The sequence below is a fragment of the Miscanthus floridulus genome, chromosome 10 (genome assembly GCF_019320115.1).
Source record: "Miscanthus floridulus cultivar M001 chromosome 10, ASM1932011v1, whole genome shotgun sequence".
NCBI lineage: Eukaryota > Viridiplantae > Streptophyta > Magnoliopsida > Poales > Poaceae > Miscanthus > Miscanthus floridulus.
The window spans coordinates 19,563,939-19,587,434 of NC_089589.1; the positions used below are offsets into that span (position 1 = coordinate 19,563,939).

The 23,496-nt window shown below is 49.4% G+C and overlaps 1 protein-coding gene and 1 pseudogene across 1 annotated transcript; one reads left to right on the forward strand and one right to left on the reverse strand.

The window, feature by feature from the left end:
* The first annotated feature begins 3,639 nt into the window (after window positions 1-3,639).
* Window positions 3,640-6,284, forward strand: LOC136487793 (putative pentatricopeptide repeat-containing protein At3g13770, mitochondrial). Its single transcript, XM_066484904.1, has one exon. The coding sequence runs from the start codon at window positions 3,640-3,642 to the stop codon at window positions 4,207-4,209; it is 570 nt and encodes a 189-aa protein (XP_066341001.1). The 3' UTR covers window positions 4,210-6,284.
* A 1,979-nt stretch (window positions 6,285-8,263) lies between these two features.
* Window positions 8,264-12,551, reverse strand: LOC136487795 (disease resistance protein RGA4-like; annotated as a pseudogene).
* Between the last annotated feature and the right edge of the window lie 10,945 nt (window positions 12,552-23,496).

The window sequence follows — 23,496 nt, forward strand, 5'->3', positions numbered from 1 at the left end:
GGTCTGAAAAAGCTATATGACAGATCATCCAAGATGGTGTTTATTGGCTATGAATCGGGCACCAAGGGTTACAGGTTCTTTGATCCTGCTACTGGTCGTCTTGTGATCAGTAGAGATGTCATTTTTTATGAAGGACAACCCTGGAAGTGGACCAATGCAGCAGATGAAACAGTGCAGCTGTCACTTGAATCTTTTGTTGTACACTATGAGTCTGATGAAAATCCGACAATAGATGGTGCAGATGTACAGCCAGCAGCAGAAGCAGAAGGGGAGGCATCTGTTGGCAGGGTGTTGTGGCTCCACATGAAGCAACACCATCACCACAAAATTCCCTAGATTCAGTGCAATCTCCACACCACAATCTAGCAACACCACCCAGCCAAGGATTTGACAGTTCAGAAGAGAGAACACCAAGATACAGAACTCTTACTGACCTGTTTGATCACACTGAAGAGATGCTTGACTATGAGTACAGTGGCATGTGTTTGTTGGCTGCTGATGAACCATTGGGTGTGGATGAAGCACTAGAGGAGCAGTGCTGGGTTGATGCTATGGAGACCGAGCTGGAGTCCATCAGGGAAAATAACACTTGGTGCTATGCTGATCTTCTAAAGGGACACAAAGCAATTGGACTGAAGTGGGTTTTTAAAGTCAAAAGGGATCCAGGGGGAAACATTGTGAAATATAAGGCAAGATTAGTGGCAAAGGGGTATGCTCAGAAGCAGGGGGTGGACTATGAGGAGGTTTTTGCTCCAGTTGCAAGATTGGAGACTATAAGACTGATCCTAGCTTTAGCTACTCAAGGTGAATGGGAAGTGCATCACATGGATGTCAAATCTGCATTTCTTAATGGAGACCTGGTAGAAGAAGTCTATGTTCACCAACCTCCAGGTTTTCAGAATTCCAAGTATCCAGGCAAGGTGATGAAACTGAGAAAAGCTCTTTATGGGCTGAAATAGGCACCTAGGGCCTGGAATGCCAAATTAGATCATGAACTGCACAAGTTAGGTTTTGTCAGGAGTGAGGAGGAGCATGCTGTGTACAAGAAGGGCAGTGGTAGCTCACTGTTGCTGCTTGGGGTGTATGTGGATGACCTCATCATTTGTGGGCCTGACAAGAACAAGATTGTTGAATTTAAAGAGCAGATGTGCAGGACTTTCAGTATGAGTGATCTTGGCATGTTGAGCTACTATTTGGGAATGGAGGTGAAACAAAGTCCTGGGCAGATTACAATATGTCAGAGAGCATATGCTACTAAGATTGTTGAGCAATGTGGTATGACCGGTTGCAATCCAGTTGATACTCCAATGGAACAAAACTGCAAGTTGCTTCCTGGAAAGCCTGATCTTGTCAGAGATGTAACCAAATACAGAAGCATTGTGGGGAGTTTGAGATATCTGGTGAACTCTAGGCCTGATATAGCTTTTGCTGTAGGGATGGTGAGCAGGTTCATGGAATCTCCAACTTCAGAGCACTGGGCTGCTATCAAGAGGATTGTGAGATACATAGCAGGCACATCTGAATATGGTTGCAAGTTTCAGAAAGGATCCACTTCAAGTCTGAAACTGTTGGGCTATTCTGACAGTGATCATGCTGGTGACCTTGAGAAGAGGAAGAGCACCTTAGGAATTCTGTTTTTCTTGAATGACAATGTGGTCACTTGGACTTCTCAGAAGCAAAGAGTTGTCTCTCTATCTAGTTGTGAGGCTGAGTACATTGCTGCAGCCTCGGCAGCATGTCAAGGTGTCTGGTTAAGCAGGCTCATTGCAGATTTGACAGGAGAGAAAATTCAGAAGTTCAAGCTGTTGATGGACAGTAAGTCGGCACTCGAGTTGAGCAAAAACCCAGTCTATCATGAACGAAGCAAACACATTGACACACGGTATCATTACATCAGAGAGTGTGTTAGTGATGGTATTGCAGAGGTTAAACACATCAGCACTGACAGATAGTTAGCAGATGTTCTGACGAAGCCGTTGGGGAGAGTCAAGTTCATCGAAATGCGTCAGAGGCTGGGTGTCATCAGTGTCTGTCACGATTAGGGGGTGAAATGTTGGAGCCTAAACCTCTGTAATCGTGTCAGAGTTCTTGTATCCATGTTTATGTGCATTAGCTTTGTTCATTAGGTGCATGAACATGTTTTTGTAACTGCGTAGAATCGCGGGCAGAGGTGGAGACTTGCACACCACTGCGCCGTGACCGCAATCAGGAGGCTCACTCCGCCACGGGCTGTTCGCCGTGCTTTGTCGCGTGGACGTTCGCAAATGACGGCGTATCACGCAGCAAGAACCTGTGGCGGGGATGTCGGTCGAGCCGGTATAAATATCAATGAAAATGCATCTGGTGAGGCTGCGCCATTAGCAGCTAACCAACTCGCCGTGTATCGCGCTCTGCGTCTCGTTCACGTGTTCTTGCGTGCGGCGACCGCGCACCGCCGGGCATCGCCATCACCTGAGTGATTCCTAGGACGGCGAGCCGCCGATCCTTACACAGGCTTCCTCCCTGGTCTCGAAGAACAGGACGAGGCAGAACTTGCCTGAGCCAAGGCTGACAAGCTTGGGCAGGAAATGCTAGTCCTGGTACCACTCGTACGGCGGTTCCAGGTATTTGCCGCCGTAGCCACACAGCCGCGCCGCATCAGCCTCGTTACCCGGCGTCTCTCTGTGGCAGAGAAGAGGTCGGCGGTGACGCACAGATGTTGGACCTCGTCCTTCCTGGAATAGTGCAAAAAGCCAACCCAGATGCCAAGGTCCACGTCGTGCTGGATCTTGCCGCAGAAGGACAAAGCCCAGTCGCCGGCCTTGCTCCACGTGCGGCTCGCCGTGTCGAAGCAGTAGGTTCCGGCACCATCCGTCGACACGCAGATCACGTCGGACGCGCTGCCGACCAGTGCGTGGGAGCAGATAAAGTTGCGCCGATCGTCGTCGCCGTTGGTGACGTAGGGTGGCGGCGGGAGCTCGTCGCAGCGCCAGTCATCTTTGTAGAAAATCCTGTTGTGCACCTTGTGGTGGACCAAGGCCTGGAGCTGGATGGTGTCTCCGGTCGGCGTAGATGGTGTCGTCTCTGGAGTCGTTACCGGCGCTGGTGACGGAGAGGCAGACGGGGAACCGCTTGCTCCCGTGCAGGTTCGGCAGCGTGACGACGCACCGTTCGTCGGGGTAGTAGAGGAAGACGCCGCGCGAGTTGCAGTCCAGGAACACCGTCTCGCTCTCCGACAGCGCGACGCAGCAGACTGGGCCGGTGTCGTAGGCCGACGACGGAACCTGCCGGTGCAGGAAGCTCTGTGCCGCCGACGGCACCCGTATCTGCGGCACCTCGTTTAGCGCTACATGCCTCCGTATCCCGCCGAACAGTGCGCTCGGATCCTGCGCCGCCGCCGCTTCCTCCGCAGCCGCCGCCGTTGGGTAGAAAATGTTGTTGTGACTAGAGTGGAGGTCGATGCGAGTACACGCCGGTGATCCAGTTTCGCGTCACCAGATTCAGGAAACGCCGCCGGTGGCCGAGGGCACGCACACCGCAGAGAATATGCTGTGCGTCCAATTCCAGTCCACGGCCCGCTCACGGCCCATGGGCCGTCTGACCTCAATCCACACGTTTATCCCCTTGCTTGTGCACGCAAACTGGGCAAAGCGTCCAGCGATGCGGTTGCGGCGGCGCTACGCGGCATTGCTCCGCCGGGCGTCCGCGCTGCCGCTGGTGGCCTCCCTCCACGCCGCGGTGCTCCGGCGCGGGGTCCCCGCCCTCCTCGCGGCGTCCCTCATCCAGGGCTACTCGGCCTGCGGGGACCTCGCCTCCGCGCGCGCCCTGTTCGACGAAACGCCCCCGACGCTCTCGTCCCGCACCGCGCTCGCCGGGTCGCTCTCGGAGCACGGCCAGTGCGCGGAGGCGCTGGCGCTGCTCGCCGTCCCGGAGGCGGACGACAGGGCGGTGACGGTGCTCCTGGCGGCGTGCGCGCGCGCCGGGATGGTGGCCGAGGGGAGGCGCGTGTTCGCGAGGGTGCCCCGCCCCGCGCTGCAGCACTACACGTGCATGGTGGAGATGCTGGGGTGCGCCGGCGAGGTGGATGAGGCGGAGCGGCTCGTGGCCGGGATGGAGGCGCGCCCGGACAGGGTCATCTTCGCGGCGCTCCTCGCCGCGTGCCGCGTGCACGGCCGCGTCGACGTCGCCGAGCGGGTGGCCTGTCTCATGCGCCGGTATGGCATTGCGTGAAAACCCACTGTCTGACTAATGCTGTAATGCATCAGCACTTGAAATGCAGTTCAGACCCGAGATCTGATCATCCATCGTCATGCATCTTTTGCGATGATTGCTTGGACATGAAGCTGACTATGTGGTAGTGGCGTAGTGTTGCTTGTTAGTACATTGGATGTATTCAGTCGTTCATGCAATAACAGCCCCTCTGGTAGAATCAGAAATCTGTTGACTGACTGACAGTGTCTGCTGTGGGTGGCAATGTCTTCTGGTCAGTTCTGGCATCACATGAACATTGCGCTTGAATACAACGAATGCCTCTAACCAATGCGCATGAGCTGTGTATGTAGATATTCATGCCAATTTTCTTATGTCAGACTGTAAATTCTCACATCAACTTGTTGGAGCTAGCAGTGCATAGAACTTGTGAAACATGGATACATGGTCACAAAGTTTAACTTTCAGTCAAGTTTTGTGCAACAAGGGTCTGATTGAGACTTCCATGAAACTGACAAATTTGGCGTTGCTGTCATGTCTGGGAACTTGTGCTAAGGCATGCTCGAAATTAAGGTCTAGAAGCTGCTAAGTTTCCGGCATGTTCCCTTGTTGGGAATATATTTGCTAACATTGTTGGAAATGGAATGCCACTTGTGCTTAGAAAACCAGTACGCGAGACTGTTCTATAATGGAGACATGCCTGAAGAAAGAATCTTAACATGCAGCTTTATTCGGTACCATACTTCCTGAGTTAAAATGAAGAATGTCATCTGATTGGACTCTTAAGATTCTTCAAATAAACTAGGAAATGCTACGAGTCTGACAGAATCCAAACTTGGGCCTAGGAATTTCAAAGAGTCTGATACTGTTGCTCTGAAGACAACTCAATAGCAAGCTTGAAACCTGGACTACAGTAGCAGGGGAGACAGATACAGCACTAAATGTTTTGAGTGGTAGCAATCTTACCAGCCAACGCTGTCCATCACTAATGTTCATGTTGAGTTCACATTAAGCCTGGCCTGTGATTGGAGACCTTCGGATCATTTGGATAACTCACATATGGCTGTAATAGACTTGTAGAAAGTTGGGCCAGTGTATTTCATAGATTCTGATACTAATTCTGACAGAAGACAAATCAACTGCAGGCTGGAACAAAATATAAGAGGAGACAGAAGAAAGGGATGAATGTATAAGCATCAGCATCTGTGCCCTTCTTTGCATCCAAAGCGACTCATGAAGGGAATTTTCATGGCATTTTTCATGTCCAGCAATGATAAATCGACAATTTCGCGGTTGGCTGGGCGACTCTCTCCTGTGCCAAACATCTGTATGCTGATGCTGATGGCTGATGGGTGGAGAGGCACCCAGAGTCAGAGGTTGGCAGTCTGCCTGAAGGTGAACTCGACCACCATGGCAGCATCTGATGAATAACCTGGCGGCACCTTGCACTTGTACAGGCTACAACGAATGTACCAGATTCGGATACCCGTGCTGCAGTGGTGTTTGCTTGACGAACACTGCAGGGCCATTGCTTTCGGTCTTAAACAAGGGCAGCACTGCCAAGCCTGCAAGGTTCCAACTCAGCTGCCATGTTGAACTCCAATTAGCGCTGCTTTCAGTCTTGGTTCTATGCTAATCTGCCTGTACATGCCAAGATATGTGCACTTCTGCCTTTGTCTTGCTGCTGATAGATCAAGGAGTTGTTCTATGCTAATGTTGGTGCCAAAAATTGTTCACAGACTTGCTGTGCGCGGCTGTTATATTCAGGACTTGGCTTGCCACCCAACGCTTCCAATATTGGGTACCATCTTTTCATCCTACTGGATTCTTTGTTTGTGGGATGCCAGGACCCAGGACCTATATTAGGTAATAAATATTCATTAAATTTTCGGCAATGTAAATACATAATTTCATATAGATCTGCTAGAAACAGAAGCAGTAACTGAGCAAGGCTGTTTAGTTCCTGAAACTAATTTGCTTTCGTACTGCCAATGGGTTCGCCAATATATTTACAGCGGTATAACGTAGATTAGTCTTTCTTAATAGTACTCTCATGGGTCTGTTTTAAAGTGTAGCTTTGGCGTCCGATCCTTCATACCGTACGCCAATACAAGGCACCACATTATATGGTAGAGAGCACTCAATTGATATGTAGAATGCCACAAAAATATGCTTGAGATATAGGCACAGCAATGTACCCCTACTTATTCAAAATACTTGTTCTACACTCTTCTCTACTATTTCTGAAATACTTGTTCTAGTTGGTAACTTAAGCCTATTAGTTTGGTCTTACCCTTGCTAATTTCATCATTAACTAACTTCATTCCCATGTATGCACAACTTAAAAAGTAAGAATTTTCATTCTACCTCTTCATTTTCTGTGCCCAACTCCAAAAAGTGTATTCAACTTCAAAAATCATTTCATTTATTGCACTTGCACTGATGAAACACTATACTATGTCGTTAAGAAATATTTCTTGTTGAAATCACTCTCTCGTATATTTCTACTTGAAAGCAAACGAAAGTTTGGCCACAGGTCTCTTCCTCTAAGCCTACTAGTCTATTCCTTTATAAAGCCAACAAAACCTTTTTTTTAAATTAAGTCAACCAAACCTTACATGAGCCTCTCTCACACGTATGAGGCTCTACTCATAGACTTGCCTGCAACGCTCTTAATGAACCAACTCAAGCGCACGTCACCTATTCATATACATTGTTCTTTAGCTTGACCACCCTGCAACCTGCATTACATCCTTGACTCATGCAACCTCAATTCCACTTGAAACTAGTCTGAAATCTCAGTTCCACCAGATCCTAGTTTCAAGCACATCACCAACCACGTTTAACCTCAAACAACACCAGCGCATGAATAAATAAACAATATGCGAGCACAAGTCCGCAACCCGACTCAAGACTAGTCTATACAACACCAATCACACAATGCAAGTTTATGCATCAATCTCAAAGCTAACACATTGGCATTGCACATAAACAAATGTCATTGTGCCAATTACTTTGCAACGCCAATTTCATTACAAACAATTTTTTCATCACATGTGATCAACATGGTAAAAGTGTATGGAACTATGTTTAGAAAGAAACACATCATTTTCAAACGTAAAATTAACACATCAAAAGTAATATGCAACCAAAGTTCTGAATATTTGACTTAGAACAACACAAAATGTCACTCATTTGTGACTAGAGGGTGTAATAGCAAAAAAACTTATTTTAGTCTCTGAAGTAGCAGTTCATCATCGTCTTCACTCTTCTAATAAAGCAGCATGGTATACCACAAAAATAGCATTCTCAGTTCTACTCCACAAAATAGCATTCTCAGTTCTGCTCCTGCAACTGTAGCAAGTAGCCAAAGATGTCAATCCTCGTACAACTGCACCATAACTCAACACTTTATAACTACTGATTAAAACAGTTCACCTGGAACAGAGGGATTGTCAAAATTCTCTTTGAAATTAGACCAAAACTTAGACATTTGATATAAATCCATTCTCATACATGGTAAGTTTTTTTAAATAAAGAAACATGGGTATTTTATTTTCCAAATGGATGGATATCCATTAAGTTAAAGTGAACTCAAACCAGCAGCTACCATATCAGTTATATCAGCAAGCAAAGATACATGCCAAAGCAACAAGGCATGGTATACACCCATAGAGGCATGGTAAAAGTGTATGGAACTATGTTTAGAAAGAAACACATCATTTTCAAACGTAAAATTAACACATCAAAAGTAATATGCAACCAAAGTTCTGAATATTTGACTTAGAACAACACAAAATGTCACTCATTTGTGACTAGAGGGTGTAATAGCAAAAAAACTTATTTTAGTCCCTGAAGTAGCAGTTCATCATCGTCTTCACTCTTCTAATAAAGCAGCATGGTATACCACAAAAATAGCATTCTCAGTTCTACTCCACAAAATAGCATTCTCAGTTCTGCTCCTGCAACTGTAGCAAGTAGCCAAAGATGTCAATCCTCGTACAACTGCACCATAACTCAACACTTTATAACTACTGATTAAAACAGTTCACCTGGAACAGAGGGATTGTCAAAATTCTCTTTGAAATTAGACCAAAACTTAGACATTTGATATAAATCCATTCTCATACATGGTAAGTTTTTTTAAATAAAGAAACATGGGTATTTTATTTTCCAAATGGATAGATATCCATTAAGTTAAAGTGAACTCAAACCAGCAGCTACCATATCAGTTACATCAGCAGTTACATCAGCAAGCAAAGATCCATGCCAAAGCAACAAGGCATGGTATACACCCATAGAGGCATGGTCCTCAATCACTTTCAAGTAGAAATGGCGTCGTGGCTGCTTCCCCCACATGATATCTCAGTTTTTATCTTGCCATTGGCCTTCCTGGAATTGAAAAACAACAGATCGCCAAGCTTTCGTTTCCTGTGCTCAACAGAGGGCTCAGATCCATTGTCAAGCTTCATCAGGTTTTCAGCCTCAGGAGACGTTGCCACAGGGCTGTGGGAAATCTCTCTAGGCTCATCTCCAATATGCATCTGATCGACCAACTCTTTCGTCTTGAAAAGGCAGATCCTAGGCTGTCTCGGATGGCTCTTTGCTGCTTCTTTCCACTCCTTTCTCGTTTCTTCACTCACTGCATCATCAAGAGCTACCTCCTTAATACGCCCGAGGCGCTCTATTCTCGTTCCACAAAGGCCATTCAGACCTTTACAAAGCAGGCAGAGTGACTCAAGGTGTGGCAGAGCTCCCTCCTGGTTCTCTAGGCGAACCAGGGACTGCACCACGATGCATAGGCACCGCAGGGTTTAGAGTGCCCCTTGTTCTATGACAAAGTTGAGCTCAGTTGAGATGAGTTTGAGATAGTGCAAGGAGCGCACGTTACTGAGGGAAGCAAGAACATCCCTGCTCAGCTGACCAGATGATGAAAGGCACAGCTCGGTGACACTGCCTAGCTTGGTGACGAACAGAGGCAGGCTGCGTAGCTGGCCATGTAGCTTCAGCGAGCTGAGGTAGCAGGAGTTGTCCTCCAGGGTAAAATCCAGAAAGTCTTGTGTGCACCCAGTCGAAGCTCAGAGAGAGTGAGGGAGCATCGTTCACGTCGGTGCCTCTCTGGATGAACTCCTCTATGGCGCTCGAAAGGTGAGAGAAGTTGTCATTGCCATCCGCAGTGGAATGACACCACACTTTCACCTTGGTCAGTCTGTTCATGTGTCTCATGAGCTGTGGGAACTCTGTGCTCTGGTCGGTGACAAACCCTGCCAGTGTCTCCAGGTTGCTTTTCTTTGACAGAAAGGACTGTAGGTTGCTCATTTCCTGCTGGCGTACATCTGGGAGGCTAAAAACACCAAGCAGATGGATCAAGCATGGAAGCTTTATAACTTCTATCGGTATAGGAATAATCTCTGTCTTCGCTTTTCTTGCATCAAGTGTTTCCAGAAACTTAAGATTTGAGATCTCCTTCGGAATGGTAGTAATGTTTCCCCCCAGGCTGAGATACCTGAGCATTGACAGGTTGGATATCTTCTTCAGATGCTCATCTTCCAAGGCTTCGCATTCTTCCAGATCCAAGACTCGCAACAGCTTGTATTTACAAAATTCCAGAATATGTGGGCCTATTTCTCCGAAGATTGTCAGAGATCGGACAAGAGAGAAATCGATGCTTGAGTTCGTTTTATCCCTTGCAGCACGAGCACCTTTGGGATGTAGGGAGAGCCGGCGGATCTTATCCGGTAGGCGAGCTTGATCATATAGCGAGGTGATGAAATTCTCACTTATGGACTTCTGCAGAATGAACTCGAGCATCATACCATGAGTGCGGCATGTCTTCGCTTCTGTGTCGTTGCCGACATCAATGGGCTGGATGATACTCCGGTCCATGAGCGCCTTGAAGTTATCAATAGCAACATCCATGGCGCTACGACGATGGTCTGCTTCGACAAATCCTTCAGCCAACCACCGTCTTATCAGGCGTTTCCTCTTGATCGGATGGTCACTTGGGAAAATGCTCAGATACAGCAAGCAGGCCTTGAGGGCATAGCCAGGAAGACTGGAGTAATTCTGGAGAAGGACATGCTTCAACCTCGCTAAGGTCTCCTCATTCTCCAAGTGGTCGCCCATGTAGCGGCACAGTTTTGCACAGCCTGCTGGTGTCATCTGGCATTTACTCTGCAAGAGCTGGGCGGTGGTGACAAGAGCAAGCGGTAGACCATCACATTTCTTCATGATCTGTTCTGCAGGTGCGTATTCTTCCAAGGAGGTTTGTTTGAAGAATAGTTCTTTTGATTGATTCTCGTTGAGTAGCTCTCATTATGTAAACATGGCCGTTGTCAGCGCTGCAGGCGTTTGCAATGGACTGAATCGTCCGTGGTCACGATCACCCTGCTGCTCACTCCTGTGTCTTTAGGGAAGGCATTTTTAATGGCGTTCCAGTATTCTGTCCTCATGTCATCGATCACAATGAGGAACCTTGAGAAACAAAGAGAACAAGTTTAATTAGACAAGCACGATGCTGACACAATAATTAGTATAATAACTAGGATAGGAGCAGGTAAACAAAATAGAACTAAACCAGCGTATGCTATTATTTAAAATATAAAAGTCTGTCGTCTCCCTCCTCTCCATTGACCAGCGCATCCTTGTCCCGGCGCGGTGGCATACCTCAAGATCCAGCCAAAGCCAATCCTGCCAGCATTGCCGCCTGCTGTCCGCCATGCCCAGTGGCATCAGGAATTCAGGAGCATCATCCCAAACCACCATCCTCGCACCACACCAGGAGCCTACCTCAAGCCTTGTCCGGTTTGATTGGGATTGAAGAAGATTGAAATGGATCGAAGAGAATTTTAGGGAGGGGATTAACCAAACAAGTGGTGTTTTCGATGTACCAAGCTCACAGTTACAGAAGTTTTTCCTCAACGATGGAAGGGGAAAAAATGTTTCGCAATTTTTTTTTTTTAAAAAAAGGAAAAGATAACAGGTTATACGATCGAGGGTGCGCAAACTCATGCATCCATTATTAATTTATTTACTAGTACCATTAACGTGATCAGAAGAAACGGTAGTCCAAAGGGGAACGGACACATGCTTCTTTGGGCTTGTTTAGATCACCTCCAAATTCAAAGTTTTTTCACTCTCTCTCCATCACATCAATTTTTAGCCGCTTGCACGGAGCATTAAATATAGGTAAAAAAATAACTAATTGCACAGTTTAGTTGGAAATCATGAGATGAATCTTTTGAGCTTAGTTGGTCCACGATTGGACAATATTTACCAAATAAGACGAAAGTGCTACTATTCATCGGTTTGAATTTTTTTTAATCTAAACATGGCCTTGGTTTCTTACCTTTTGAACCTGAGGCGTTCGACGAGGACATCACGGCTGCCCTCCTCATGTCCTTGCACGCCACCAACCTGAAGTTGCTGCAGTATCTCCTTGAGAACATCCCCAGCGTCCTTGTCCGATGCACGAACCCAAATCCGCGGGTTGTATTGCTCGCCGACGGCGACGCTGTCGTACACTTGTCTGGCAAGAGCAGTCTTGCCGAGGCCACCGAAGCCGACGACGGATATCACCTTGAGCTGCTTCGGCCGGCCTTGGTCTTCCCGCATCAGCTCCAGAATCTCATCTCGGGGCGCATCCATGCCCACGAGGTCAGCTGCAGGGGTCTGCGTGTGAGACGCCAAGAAGCTGGATGCAGCAGCAGATACCCCCGAGCTCCCGGAGGCGCTGGGTTGCCCGCCGCTAGTGTAAAGTATCCGGAGCTTGGATATCTCCTCTGACTTCCTCTTGAGCTCCCGGATCTCGGCGGCGAACTTGGCGCGGATCGAGATCTTCTTGAGCAGATGGCCTTTCTGGCGGAGCGACGACGACGCACCGCCGCCACCGGGCTCGCGACCCAGGGCCACGTCGTGCAGGTAGCGGTCGATGCCGTCCTCGATGCTGTAGGCGAGCTCGCGCACGCCTTCGATCCAGATCCTCTGCACGTCGTCGCTGATGCGGCCGTCGCCGCCGCCCCACGAGCGCCTCTCGTGGTCCTCGATGGCGGCGGCGATCATGTCCAGCTCCTTGCGGATGTACTGGATATCGCGCTCCAGGTCGCGCCGCAGCTCGTAGTTTCCTTGCACAAACGCGAAGATCTTGGGGCCGAGCGTTTTCAGGACAGCGCTCACCACCGCAGCCTCCATCGCACCCCACACCCAGCTGCTGCGCTGCGGCTTGATTCAACACAACTGCTTCTCCGTCCTTCTCAACGAATCTTTTGGATACATTCATGCATCGACCAAATGGTCAGATGCAGAGGCATGATGTGAGATTTAGTTTAGGAATACGGCCCCAGACGACTGTAATGTTTGGGAAGAAATGAAGAATCGGCTAGACGCGAGCTAGTCAGCGGCGAGGAGAGCGAGGGAAGAGAGAGACGACAGCCCGTCGCCAAAAGCATCTATCAGCGCAGCGGCTCACGGGCTCAGCGCAACATGCTTCCCAACGCGTCCTGGTGGGGCCCACGAGGCCACATGACCAAGACCAACCACACGGCGCAGTGGAGACACGCTATCATCAGATCAGAAAAAATAGAAGGAATCATGGAGGAAGCGGGCGCAAGTAAGGCCGGTCTCAGCGATAAGTTTTATGACGTTATTTTTAAAACTGTCACATGGTATTATAAATAAAATAAAATGAAATATAAAAAAACATCCTCATTGAAAAGTGTTATTATATGATTTTGTAAACATTTAATTTTATGACTCACAGTGAGTTGATAATCGTGTTAAAAAAAATCATCCCATGAAACTCACTTCTCTCTTCTTAAAAATGTTTCCACGTCATAAAAAACGCTTATGTAACAGCTTATTAAATACAAATAAAACTCTGATGAAACCCACTGAGATTGGCCTTTATGCTAACTTGCTAACTTATGTATAGAAATGAGTGAAATATTTTAAAATTGTCTGCATGTGTCAATTGTTATACTTTCACCGTCCCTAATAACTATCATTTTTCTGTTTTCGTGTCGTAAGTTGACTGGATTTTGTAGAAAATACGCGCAACATTTGTATCTCAAATAAATTTATTATGAAATAGGTTCAACAATATCTAATGATATTAATTTTATACCATAAATATTAATATTATATATATATATTTAGTCAAAGTTGTTTCTCATGATGCAAAAACGATAATTATTAGGGACGGAGAGAGTAGGTCCCTAAAATTTCAAAATCCATTTTGGATTCTGAAGTTAGTTCGGGTCCTATCAAAGTCCAAACGGTTTCGGATAGCTGACATGCTATGCTGACTCGGCTTACATGGATCTAACAGATGAGACCCACATGTCGTTTCCTTGAAATTTGGCTTATGCTGATTCCTTGTGAGAGAAAAATAATGTTCCTTCGTTGAAAAGTACTGCTGAAGTAGTGCTGCAGAACAGGACGACGATGATTCTTATATAAAAATTGTAACATATTAATCGCGTACCAAACTTGTCGTCTTAGAAAAATCATATCCTTTTTGTATAGTGTTGGATAAAGATACTTTGTATATAAAATTATAGATCTCAATGGGATATATATATATTTATAGTTTTGAATTTTGTCATTTGAGGGCCATGTATAGCCGTGTAGGAGTGTCGGGTATCGATATTAGGGATACCCAAAGCAAGAAAGTTAGCGCCCACGCTGACTTCCCCGCATGGCTCATGACGTTTTAAAAGGTCTCGTCGACCTCGAGGCCGCGGGCTCCGTCGCGCCTAACCTCGAGGCCGCGGGCTCCATCTCGCCGGACCCATTGGGTGCGGGCTCCGTCTCGCCCGACCCTAAGGACGCGGGTTCTGTCTCGTCCGACGGGGACCCATATCGCCGCCAACCACTCTAGGTCCAAGCGTATGGGCCTGGGTCAAAACTCTGACGCCAGGGAAGAGGCTGGCATGCCTTGATGTAACCCGTGGCTATGACGGGCCATGCCTAGGAATTCACATCAAGAACAGTGTCGGGCGTGCCGGTGCTGTTCTGTCTAATCCTCGTATGGACGCTGACAGGCTGTGTCAGTTCACCACGACGTCCGCCGGGACAGAGTGGAACACCATGACCGGCAGATAACGCCTGCGCATGGCGCTAGTGACGAATAGGGCCGCGACATGGAGCCGTCCCTGTTGACATCTACAGGATCGGCGGGACCCGCATGAAGAACAAGAAGGACCCGACAACCCTGGAAGCCTTCTTCTCTCTCTTGTTCTTCTCCTTTTCCTCCTCTGTAATCCACGCTTTCCCTTCGTCTATAAAAGGGGAATGCATGGCGCCCCATTAAGGGGAAGATCGGGACATAAGAGCACGACATGAGCATACGACTGAGCGGACAAAGCGAGCTCTCAGCACCTGTTCACTCCTTCTACCAGAGACTTGGGATCCTCTCCCTCTCTCGCATGTTTGTAACCCCTACTGCAAACCAAGTGCCGGTAACACGAGCAGCAGCAAACTGGACATAGGGACGTTCCGTCCGAACCAGTATAAATCCTTGTGTCCTCCGAGCACACCATCCGAGCCAGACGCGAAAATACAAATTTACTCGTCGATGGTCCGAAAACACCGACAGTTGGCACGCTAGGTAGGGGCTTTTTGCGCGTTTCGACATCCACATCAGGCCTCGGATGGCTAGTCACGGCATTAGCTGGGTCCCGAGCGCGCACGTGCGCTTCGGGAACCTAGACTTCATCGTTATGACGGAGGGAGAGTTGGCGCAGGTTCCTGCCACCGTCCAGCCTCTCCACTCCACCGGCCTCGACGCGATCGCCGAGACGCTTGAGGAGCTACAGCTGCACGCACCGGAGGCCCGCGCACCCGAGAGCGACCAGCTCCTCGGCTTCGACTACCGGAGGCTAGAGTGCTAGCTCTACGCCTTCCTAGGACCCCGACCGTCCTGAAAGGACCTGCACCGCCTTACCTTCTTATTTGCCAATGTCATGACGCAGTTTGCCGGAGGAGAGCCGCTCTCCCTGGAATACCTCATCCGGAGCACCCCGACAGCGCTCCCATCTGGATTACGCAACGCCGCAGAGACCGTTGGCCACCTTGTGGCACAGCGCACGCCCCCATCCCCTACGAACGACGAGTTCATAGGGAAGACCGAATACATCATGGAATCTTTCCAGGACCTTCTCGCTGGAGAATTAGAGTCGCCCTCCGACTCTGACTCCTGCAGGGGAAGCCATCACCCCTCGCGAGAATGTTTCATGGCAGGTACCCCCCAAGGGATACATCGAAAGCATCCATGAGGGAGGGGCTACCCCAATAGATGACCTCGATGATGAGGTTGAGGGGGATGCAGGAGCCCCACCTCGCCTATGGGTAGAGCAGCTAAGGGCGTGGCACCAAGAGCTCGAAGAAGCATGACTCCAGCTGGAGCAGGAACGCGCGGAGCTTGAGCGAGAGATCGAGTGCCACGGAGATGGTGGACATGCGCGTGCTGTGGCCCGCGACGTGAATCGGAGGATCATCGAGGACAACGAAGCCCTCCAACACTTCACCCCGGGCAAGCCAGAACATCACTGCCACTACGGCCTTGCTCCGGGGCTTTTAGGGCCCGCGACACCAGAAGATTGTCGGGCCCATCGCGAGATTCGCACGCTACTCGAGCGTGCGGCGGCGCAGCAGGCCGAGAGCACGCTGTCCGACGATGTGAGCTCGACGCCAGCTAGTGCGTGCCCTTAGAGCGACCCGACAGGGACATGTCAGTCCACCAGGCGCAGCAAGGTGGCAGGCCGCGCGTCGCGGCCCTCGGTGCATAAGTGTCTCGGCCTCCACCGTGACGCGCGCAACACCCAGATGCCCGTAGGCATGCCCGCGGCGATGAGAGGGAGGAGGCTAGCCGTAGCTACCACCCTCATCGTGGCGAACGCTACGACAACGGCGAGGACCGAAGCCTAAGCCCCAACTTGTCGGGACCTCAGGCCATTGGCCGACACATCCTCAACTCCGTCTTCCCACCGCGGTACCGACCGCCGACCAACATCCTCAAATACTCCGGAAAAACAAACCCCAGACCATGGCTCGAGGATTATTGGCTTGCTTGTCAAGCCGGTGGAGTAGATAGTGACAATTTCATTATCCGCAACCTTCCATTGTTCCTGGCCGATTCGGCACGAACATGGTTGGAACACCTTCCACCTAACCGAATCCAAAGTTGGGCGGACCTAAAAGAGATCTTCGTGGGAAACTTCCAGGGCACATATGCGCGTCTTGGGAACCCATGGGATCTCAAAAACTACCGACAGAAGTCTGGAGAAACTCTTCATGGGTACATCCAGCGCTTCTCCCGGCAGTGCAATGAGCTACCCGACATCGCCGACGCCGATGTTATAGGAGCTTTCCTGTCTGGGACCACCTATGAGTCCCTGGTTCACAAGCTAGGATGTAAGGGCCCGTGAACCACCAAGGAGCTCCTCGACATCGCCACCAGCCACGCCATGGGCGAGGTGGCGGTCGAGGCGATTTTTGACCGCCCCAAGGGCAAGGCAAAGCGGGACGCCGGCGCCGACGAAGGCGCCTCCAACCGCCCCAACAAGAAGAAGAACAAGCGGTGGCATGGGAGCTCGCTCGTGGCCACCGAGGGTACCCCGGACCACTTTGAGAAGCTGCTCGAAGGGCCATGCCCGAACCATGCTTTCTCCATCAAGTACCTATACAAGGACTGCGTCCTTATGAAGCGGTTCTTGTCCAGAGGCTCCAAGAAGGGGGAGCATAGGAAGGAGCCGAAGCCGGCCACAGATGACACCGAGGGGAAGGACGGTGGATTTTCGATGCTGGATGGCTGCCTCATGATCTTCGAAGGGTCGGTGGCCTACTTCTCCAAGAGCCGCCAGAAGCTTGCGCGCCGTGAGGTCTATACGGCTAAGCCGGCCGCGCCTTCCTTCCTTCGATGGTCGGAGTGCGCCATAACCGTTGATCGGTCCTACCATCTGGAAAGCGTCCCACAGCCGAGAAGATACCCGCTCATGGTCGACCCGATCATCGGACATGAAGCGGCTCACCAAGGTGCTGATGGATGGAGGCAGCGGCCTCAACATCATGTACGTTGAAAACGCTCGATGCCATGGGCATCGACCGATCACGCATCCGATCGACTGGGGCACCTTTCCACTGGCATCGTGCTTGGAAAGCAGGCTGTGCCACTTGGGCAGATCGATCTGTCCATCACCTTCGGGAATCCAACCAATTATAGGACGGAGACCCTTACTTTGAGGTGGTCTGGTTCCACAGGACCTGCCACGCCATCATGGGACGTCCATGCTACGCGAAGTTCATGGTGTCCCCAACTACACCTATCTGAAGTTGAAGATGTCGGGTCCATGCGGGGTCATCACCATCGGCACCTCCTTCTAGCGCGCCTACGAGTGCGAGGTCGAGTGCTACGAACACAGCCGCTGCAATTGTCGCCTCCAAAAAATTTACGGCCATCAGGGAGGTCGTCGAAGAAGCGCCCGACCCCAAGAGGTCAACTGTAACACCCCTAGTGTTACGAGCTTATTTAGCACCGCGATTTAGGCCTAAGTAAAATTTTCAAAACGAGTTTCTCGGATTTTTGATTTAAAGCGTACTCAACGTGATGAGTGAATCATGTGACTTAATTTTGTGGACTCAAATAAACGCCCAAGTTAAATTACTCAGCGTGTAATGATATTCAGGAATGTCGAACGACAATTCTGGCCAATCGATAGCGAACGGTTTGTTCTATTAGATTAAGCATGAAAAGAAACTTTTATAAATAAAATAAAATCCATTGATAAATAGAACGATATACATATATATAGCTTTTGAATCAAATTTAAATTTGAGCTTTGTTGAAATTTTCCTGTGGCTTGACGTTGCAAATTGTCTAAATTAGTAAACCGTTATATATATACACCTTATGACGATAACTTAAAACAAAAAAGGGCAAACATACTCCTATAGTGGCGCTAGTGCAGCTCTGTCCTCTCTGTACAAGTTGACCGACTGTTGCTTGCTCTTTCTTCTCTCATGCGTCTGTCTTCCGTGTCTCCCTTGCTTTGCCTCTGTCTGCCCTGTCTGCCCCTGTCTTGTCTCTATCTGTCCTCTGTGCCGCGTCGTGCACTCTCTCCTCTCTCTCTGTCCTTTTGCTGCACTGCATAAGGACGCCCCGGCAGCCCACGCCTGCCCTCGTGCGCCTATCTGCTGCCCTCGTGCGCCTTAAGCTGAAGACTGAGCTACTCCGTCTCCCTCTCCCTTCCTCTGCTTGTCCGCACCGCCGTTGCCCGGCTCGGACGCCGAGCCCCGCGAAGCCCTCGGCCGCTGCCCCGCCTGTGCCCACAGCGCCATTTTTCTTTCTCACCGAGGCTAGCGCGTGGCTCTGCCTCGCTTCCTCTCCTCCGCGTGCAGCACCCCGCCTCGCTGCCATCCGTCATTGGCCCTCGCGAGCACGCGCGCGAGCCCCATGGCCGCACTAGACTCTAGCCCTGCCTCTCCCAGGCACCAACGCCTCCCCGCGTGTGGCTCCTGCTCTGCCTTGCGTCCTCTCCACCGCACGCAGGCGCAACCGAGCCCTCGGCCCACGTCGGAACATGGCCATGGCGCTGCTCCTGCCGGGTCCCGCCGCGTCCCGTGCCGCGACTCCGCCTCGGCCCGTGCCTTCCTCCTCGTGCGCGCGCCACCACTGCATGGACCTGCGCCGCTCCACCTCGCAGCCACCGCGCCTCTCGCCACTCCACCTCATAGCGCCGTTTTCCCTCCCCGGCACCTCCTCCGCACGTCGCTGCTCGTCGGTGCCACGTGCATCTCTCCCTCGCTGCCGGCACCGCCACGACCACGTGCACCGGCGCCTCTCCTTCTTCCTCCCCGCGCCACGTCTTCGTTGTTCGCGGCCACCGCCGTCGGTCTGTCTATGGGCACGAGCTCCTCAGCCGTGCGAGGCCTGCTGCTCCACGGTGTCATCATTCTCAGGCGCCTCCTTCACCTCTAACCAGCTCCCAGCGCCGTTGCCGCCGCGCGCCCAGCCATCACAGCTCGCACGGTTGGATAGCTGGGGACCCACTCGGGTCTTGCCGTGGCCAAGCGTGGTCGCGCGGGCTCCTATGCCCCTCACCGGCGTGTTCCCGCCGTCAGGTCATGCCTCGTGCGCGCTGCTCTTCTGCACCGATGCTCCCTGCTGTTGTCCGTGCTAGTGCTCTGCTCCTCTGCTCCGTGCTCTGCCTTGAGGATGATGGAAAGGTAGAAATGGACTTGAACGCAAATAGAATATTTTACCGGGTTCACTTTACAAAAAACGCTAGACTCGTAGATTCGTAAAAAGGGGCTTAGTTGATTTAGAAAGAACTCAGAGGCCTCATCGCTAAGTGCCGCCGCTGCGTCCGCTTGGGCCGGCCTATCGTCGCCCTGGTTGGGCCGCTGGCCGCGCGCCCCGACTAGGCCTCTGGCAGCGCGCGCGTCGTGCCCTGTCTGGGTCTTTTTGCCTCGCGCTGGGCCGGCCGGTTGACCGCGCGCTTGGGCCACTCATGCGGTTATCACCGTTGCTGGGCCGCCGCGCTGTCATCGCTGCTGTTGGGCCATTGCCGCCGACCCTTTCTATTTTCTAAATGCTTTTCTAATATAGGGTTCTAGTTAACTTGTAAAATTCGTAGTAAATCATAGAAAAATCATAAAAATGCCAAACCAATTTTGTTGAGCTTCTAAAATCAGGATATACCTGTTAGTATATTTTATTCACATAGTTTGATAATATTCTTGGAAGCTATATAATTAATTTAAGGTACTTAATATTGTAAAATATAAACTTGTTGGAATTTCCATGATAAGTTGGTAATATTGTTGAATCTAAAATTGTTACAGTAGGTTCCTAACAATATTAGGTACTCACTATAATTTTTGTAGCTCCAGAATAATTAGCTTGCTAGGTAGATAATGATGCTCTATTTCAGATAATGATTAAATCGATAGAATAAAATAAAGAAACAACTTGGGTTTGTATAACTAAAACAATTGTTGGGAAGGAACGCCCTATTCGATAACAAGGATACGTAGACCAACGCTAGAGCTATCTTGTTAGCTTGTGAGGCGGGATCGATTTTCTAAGCATTTCGGCTGTCGTTGATTATTTACATCTATGCATTTGCATCAATGCATGTCATATAGGTACGATGATGGGTCAATGGATCGATTGAAGGATGATTGGGAATCCGAGGATGGTGTAATGGTATTCTCTCCAGGAGATGATGCATTGGGCCTTCTATCTAGTTGATGGTGGATGATCTGAAGATGCAGATACTAACTTTTTAATATATCTTACCTAGGCAAGCCCCGGTGCATAACCCCTACTTTTCTGCAGTTTAAATTATATTTGTGCATTAAGTTTTAAGGAGTTGAATGGAACCCACTTGCATATATATCTTTATCCTATGAGTCTTACTAGTATGACATGATCGTGTAGATTGCTATGCTACAGGACTCCGGTAGAAGTCAAGTGATTGCCTATCACTCGCGAGATATAGGAAATATATTATTGGATTATCATCACTTGGAAAATATAAATGGTGGAAAGGAAAAATGGTGACCGGGCAGGGATATGGTCTGGGTATTGGTGGGTGTAAGAGGTTAATGACGCGGGGCATGGCTTGGTTACACTGCTTTCCCTGTCTGTGTCGGTTAAGGACCGGTCGTTGCATAAGCCATCGAGGTAAGTCACAGACTTATTATCCCGAGCACATACTTGGGGTATGGGCGCTTGGAAGACTTGTTGCTCTCTTGTCGTGGATCCGGCTCTTTCTGGACCGACTGTCAGGGTTTTTTTTGGTGGAGGAGGTCCTTGCACCGCAATGAGTCTGGGACTTAGGGGCAGGGGATTGGAGTCCCAATTTGGAGATTTTTTTTAATTTTAACACTTTTTTAAACTAATTTTAAATCTAACACACTCATTTTTTAAACTAACACTTTTGGCCGCGCCTATTGCCCTGGCGCGGCCAAATGCCTGTGCCGCGCCATGCATGGTGGCACGACAGAGGTCTGACGTGGCGGCGACCAGAAGCGCTGACCGCTGACGTGGCAAGGCTCTGCCACGCCACCGATCTTGGCGCGGCAGTGCCGCGCCCTGATCCGTGGCACGGCAGAGCCGGGTATAACCCCGCGGCCAATCCCGCTGCCCGAGCAGCAAAGCCGCCTAGGCGTCGCTCCCGCGCCCGCCCGTTGCCAAGCACGCCTCCCTTCCATTCGCCGGCTGCCTCCCTCCCTCCTCGTCCTAGTTCAAGGTAATGACGCACATTTTATTTTCGTTTGAACGGTGGATAGGATATTATGAATGGGAGTTAAGGTTAGTAGGGAAATTATGTTTGGGAACTATGGTGAAGATATTAGTTTGATTTTGTCAATGTTAAGGTTAATTATTTAGTTAGAAGTATGTTTGCCATGTATATTTTTTTTGCTATAATTGTTGTTTATAATATTTTAGTTGCATTGCAAATGATTACTTTTTTCATTAATTTGCGTTGTTTTAATTGATGTTTAATTTGAACCGTTTTATTAGATGGAAGACATGTTTCGGGAGCAGTTATGGCGAAAACGGGGTCGTCCTAGAGAAATGTACCCCGACGAGTCTAGCAAAGATGCCCCCGTCCCTCCTGAACTCCCTATCCCTAATTGTGACTATGGTCGTCCGGCCGACGTGTTTTAATCGAGACATCCGGACACAGCGGCTCGTTGCTTCTACACGTGTAGTCGTTTTAATGTAAGTAATTGTTTCCACTATCTTTTTCTTCTTCATTTGTATTACTAGATTACTAATATTTTGTTGAATTTTGGTTGTGTAGGACCATGAGAGGTGCCTTTTCTTTCAGTGGATCGACGGTGCAAACAAGTTTGACCCCAGGTACCTCCTTTTCGATGATTGGTGGAGAGGATGACAACCACGAGAGCACTTCGAGCGGTGGGTTCCACCTCCCCCTAACCCCCCTCCAATGATGGCTAAGGAGAAGCACTTAGCCGTAGTTAGATGACTCGAGGAACCTCCTCTGTGCCATTACGGAGACCGAGCCGTGATAAACCCTGACAATACATTGGAGTTTATGTGTCCAAACAAGCATGAAGTAAGTGCAAAGTATATGTGTTGAAATGTTGAGCTATATGTGTCATGTACTAATGTCACATTATTTAGGTGTATTCAATGGTGAAGTGTCATTTCAAGGAGTGGTTGTATGGTCCTAAGAACAAATGGCCCGAAGAACCTCCAAAAGCAAAACAAAATAAGAAAGAAAGGTTAATTTACAAACCACCACCAGTCAAGTGCGAATGTGGTGTTAATTCTAACTATGGCCTAGTCCCTTCGGAGCTTGGAATAGGTCATTATTGCTGCCATATGGTTGAGTATGAAGAGGTTCATTATTTTTGTGGTAAACATGAAATCGTATTTTGTTTCTTTTGCTAAGACATATATGATATAATACTTCTTTTGAACAAAGCGGTAGGAAATGCAGGTGGGAATGTTACGATGGTCAAGCTAAGTTCTTGGATGAACTGAAGAAGAGGCAACTAATTGCAAGGAAGAGGGGATATGGACCTGACTACGTCAACCTATTCGTTAAACATCACAAAGAAAAGATACATGAGTTTGCTAGACAACGCGGTATTTGTAACCCGATCGATGTTGGGCTTAACAAATGGGGATTGGAGAGGTGGATGACATTAGAGGAGGAGAGGGCAAGGAAGGACAAAAGGGAGGAGACAAGAGTACAGATGCAGGTCTTGAACGAGCATGTTGATGCATTATGTTGCAGTGAGTGCTTGAATGCCTTTTTTCGTTGCCTGATTTTAAATGTAATATAATCGCATTGCTAACTGATTGCATTTTATACATGAAGGGACTGGTTGCAGCGAGGATCATGCCGCAGAGGTGGCTCGTGCAAGGTATGAGGAGAAGAAGTTAGATGAGCATAGATCACGAGCTGGTCGCACCGTTCAATCCCCGATTGTGTTGTTTGATGAGGGGGACGAGGATGAGGATGACACTGGCAGACTTAGTGACCTAATTGCACTAGCAGAGGCTGGCTTGTAGGTGGTGGAGGATGAGGACAACACTGGCAGACTGAGCGAGCTCATCACTCTAGCAGAGGCGGGCTTGCAGGCGAAGGAGGATGAGGACAACACTGGCAGACTGAGCGAGCTCATCGCTCTAGCAGAGGTGGGCTTATAGGCGGAGGAGGATGACGACACGTTCTTCACTCAGGCCGCAGCGGCCACAGATGAAGCGGAGGCCACTTACTACAGGCGATAGGCAGGTCAGAGCAACGCATGTGAGCCTAGCCACAGCAA

Coding starts and splice junctions, on each gene's coding strand:
- LOC136487793 (XM_066484904.1), top strand. CDS start 3,640: ATGCGGTTGCGGCGGCGCTACGCGGCATTGCTCCGCCGGGCGTCCGCG.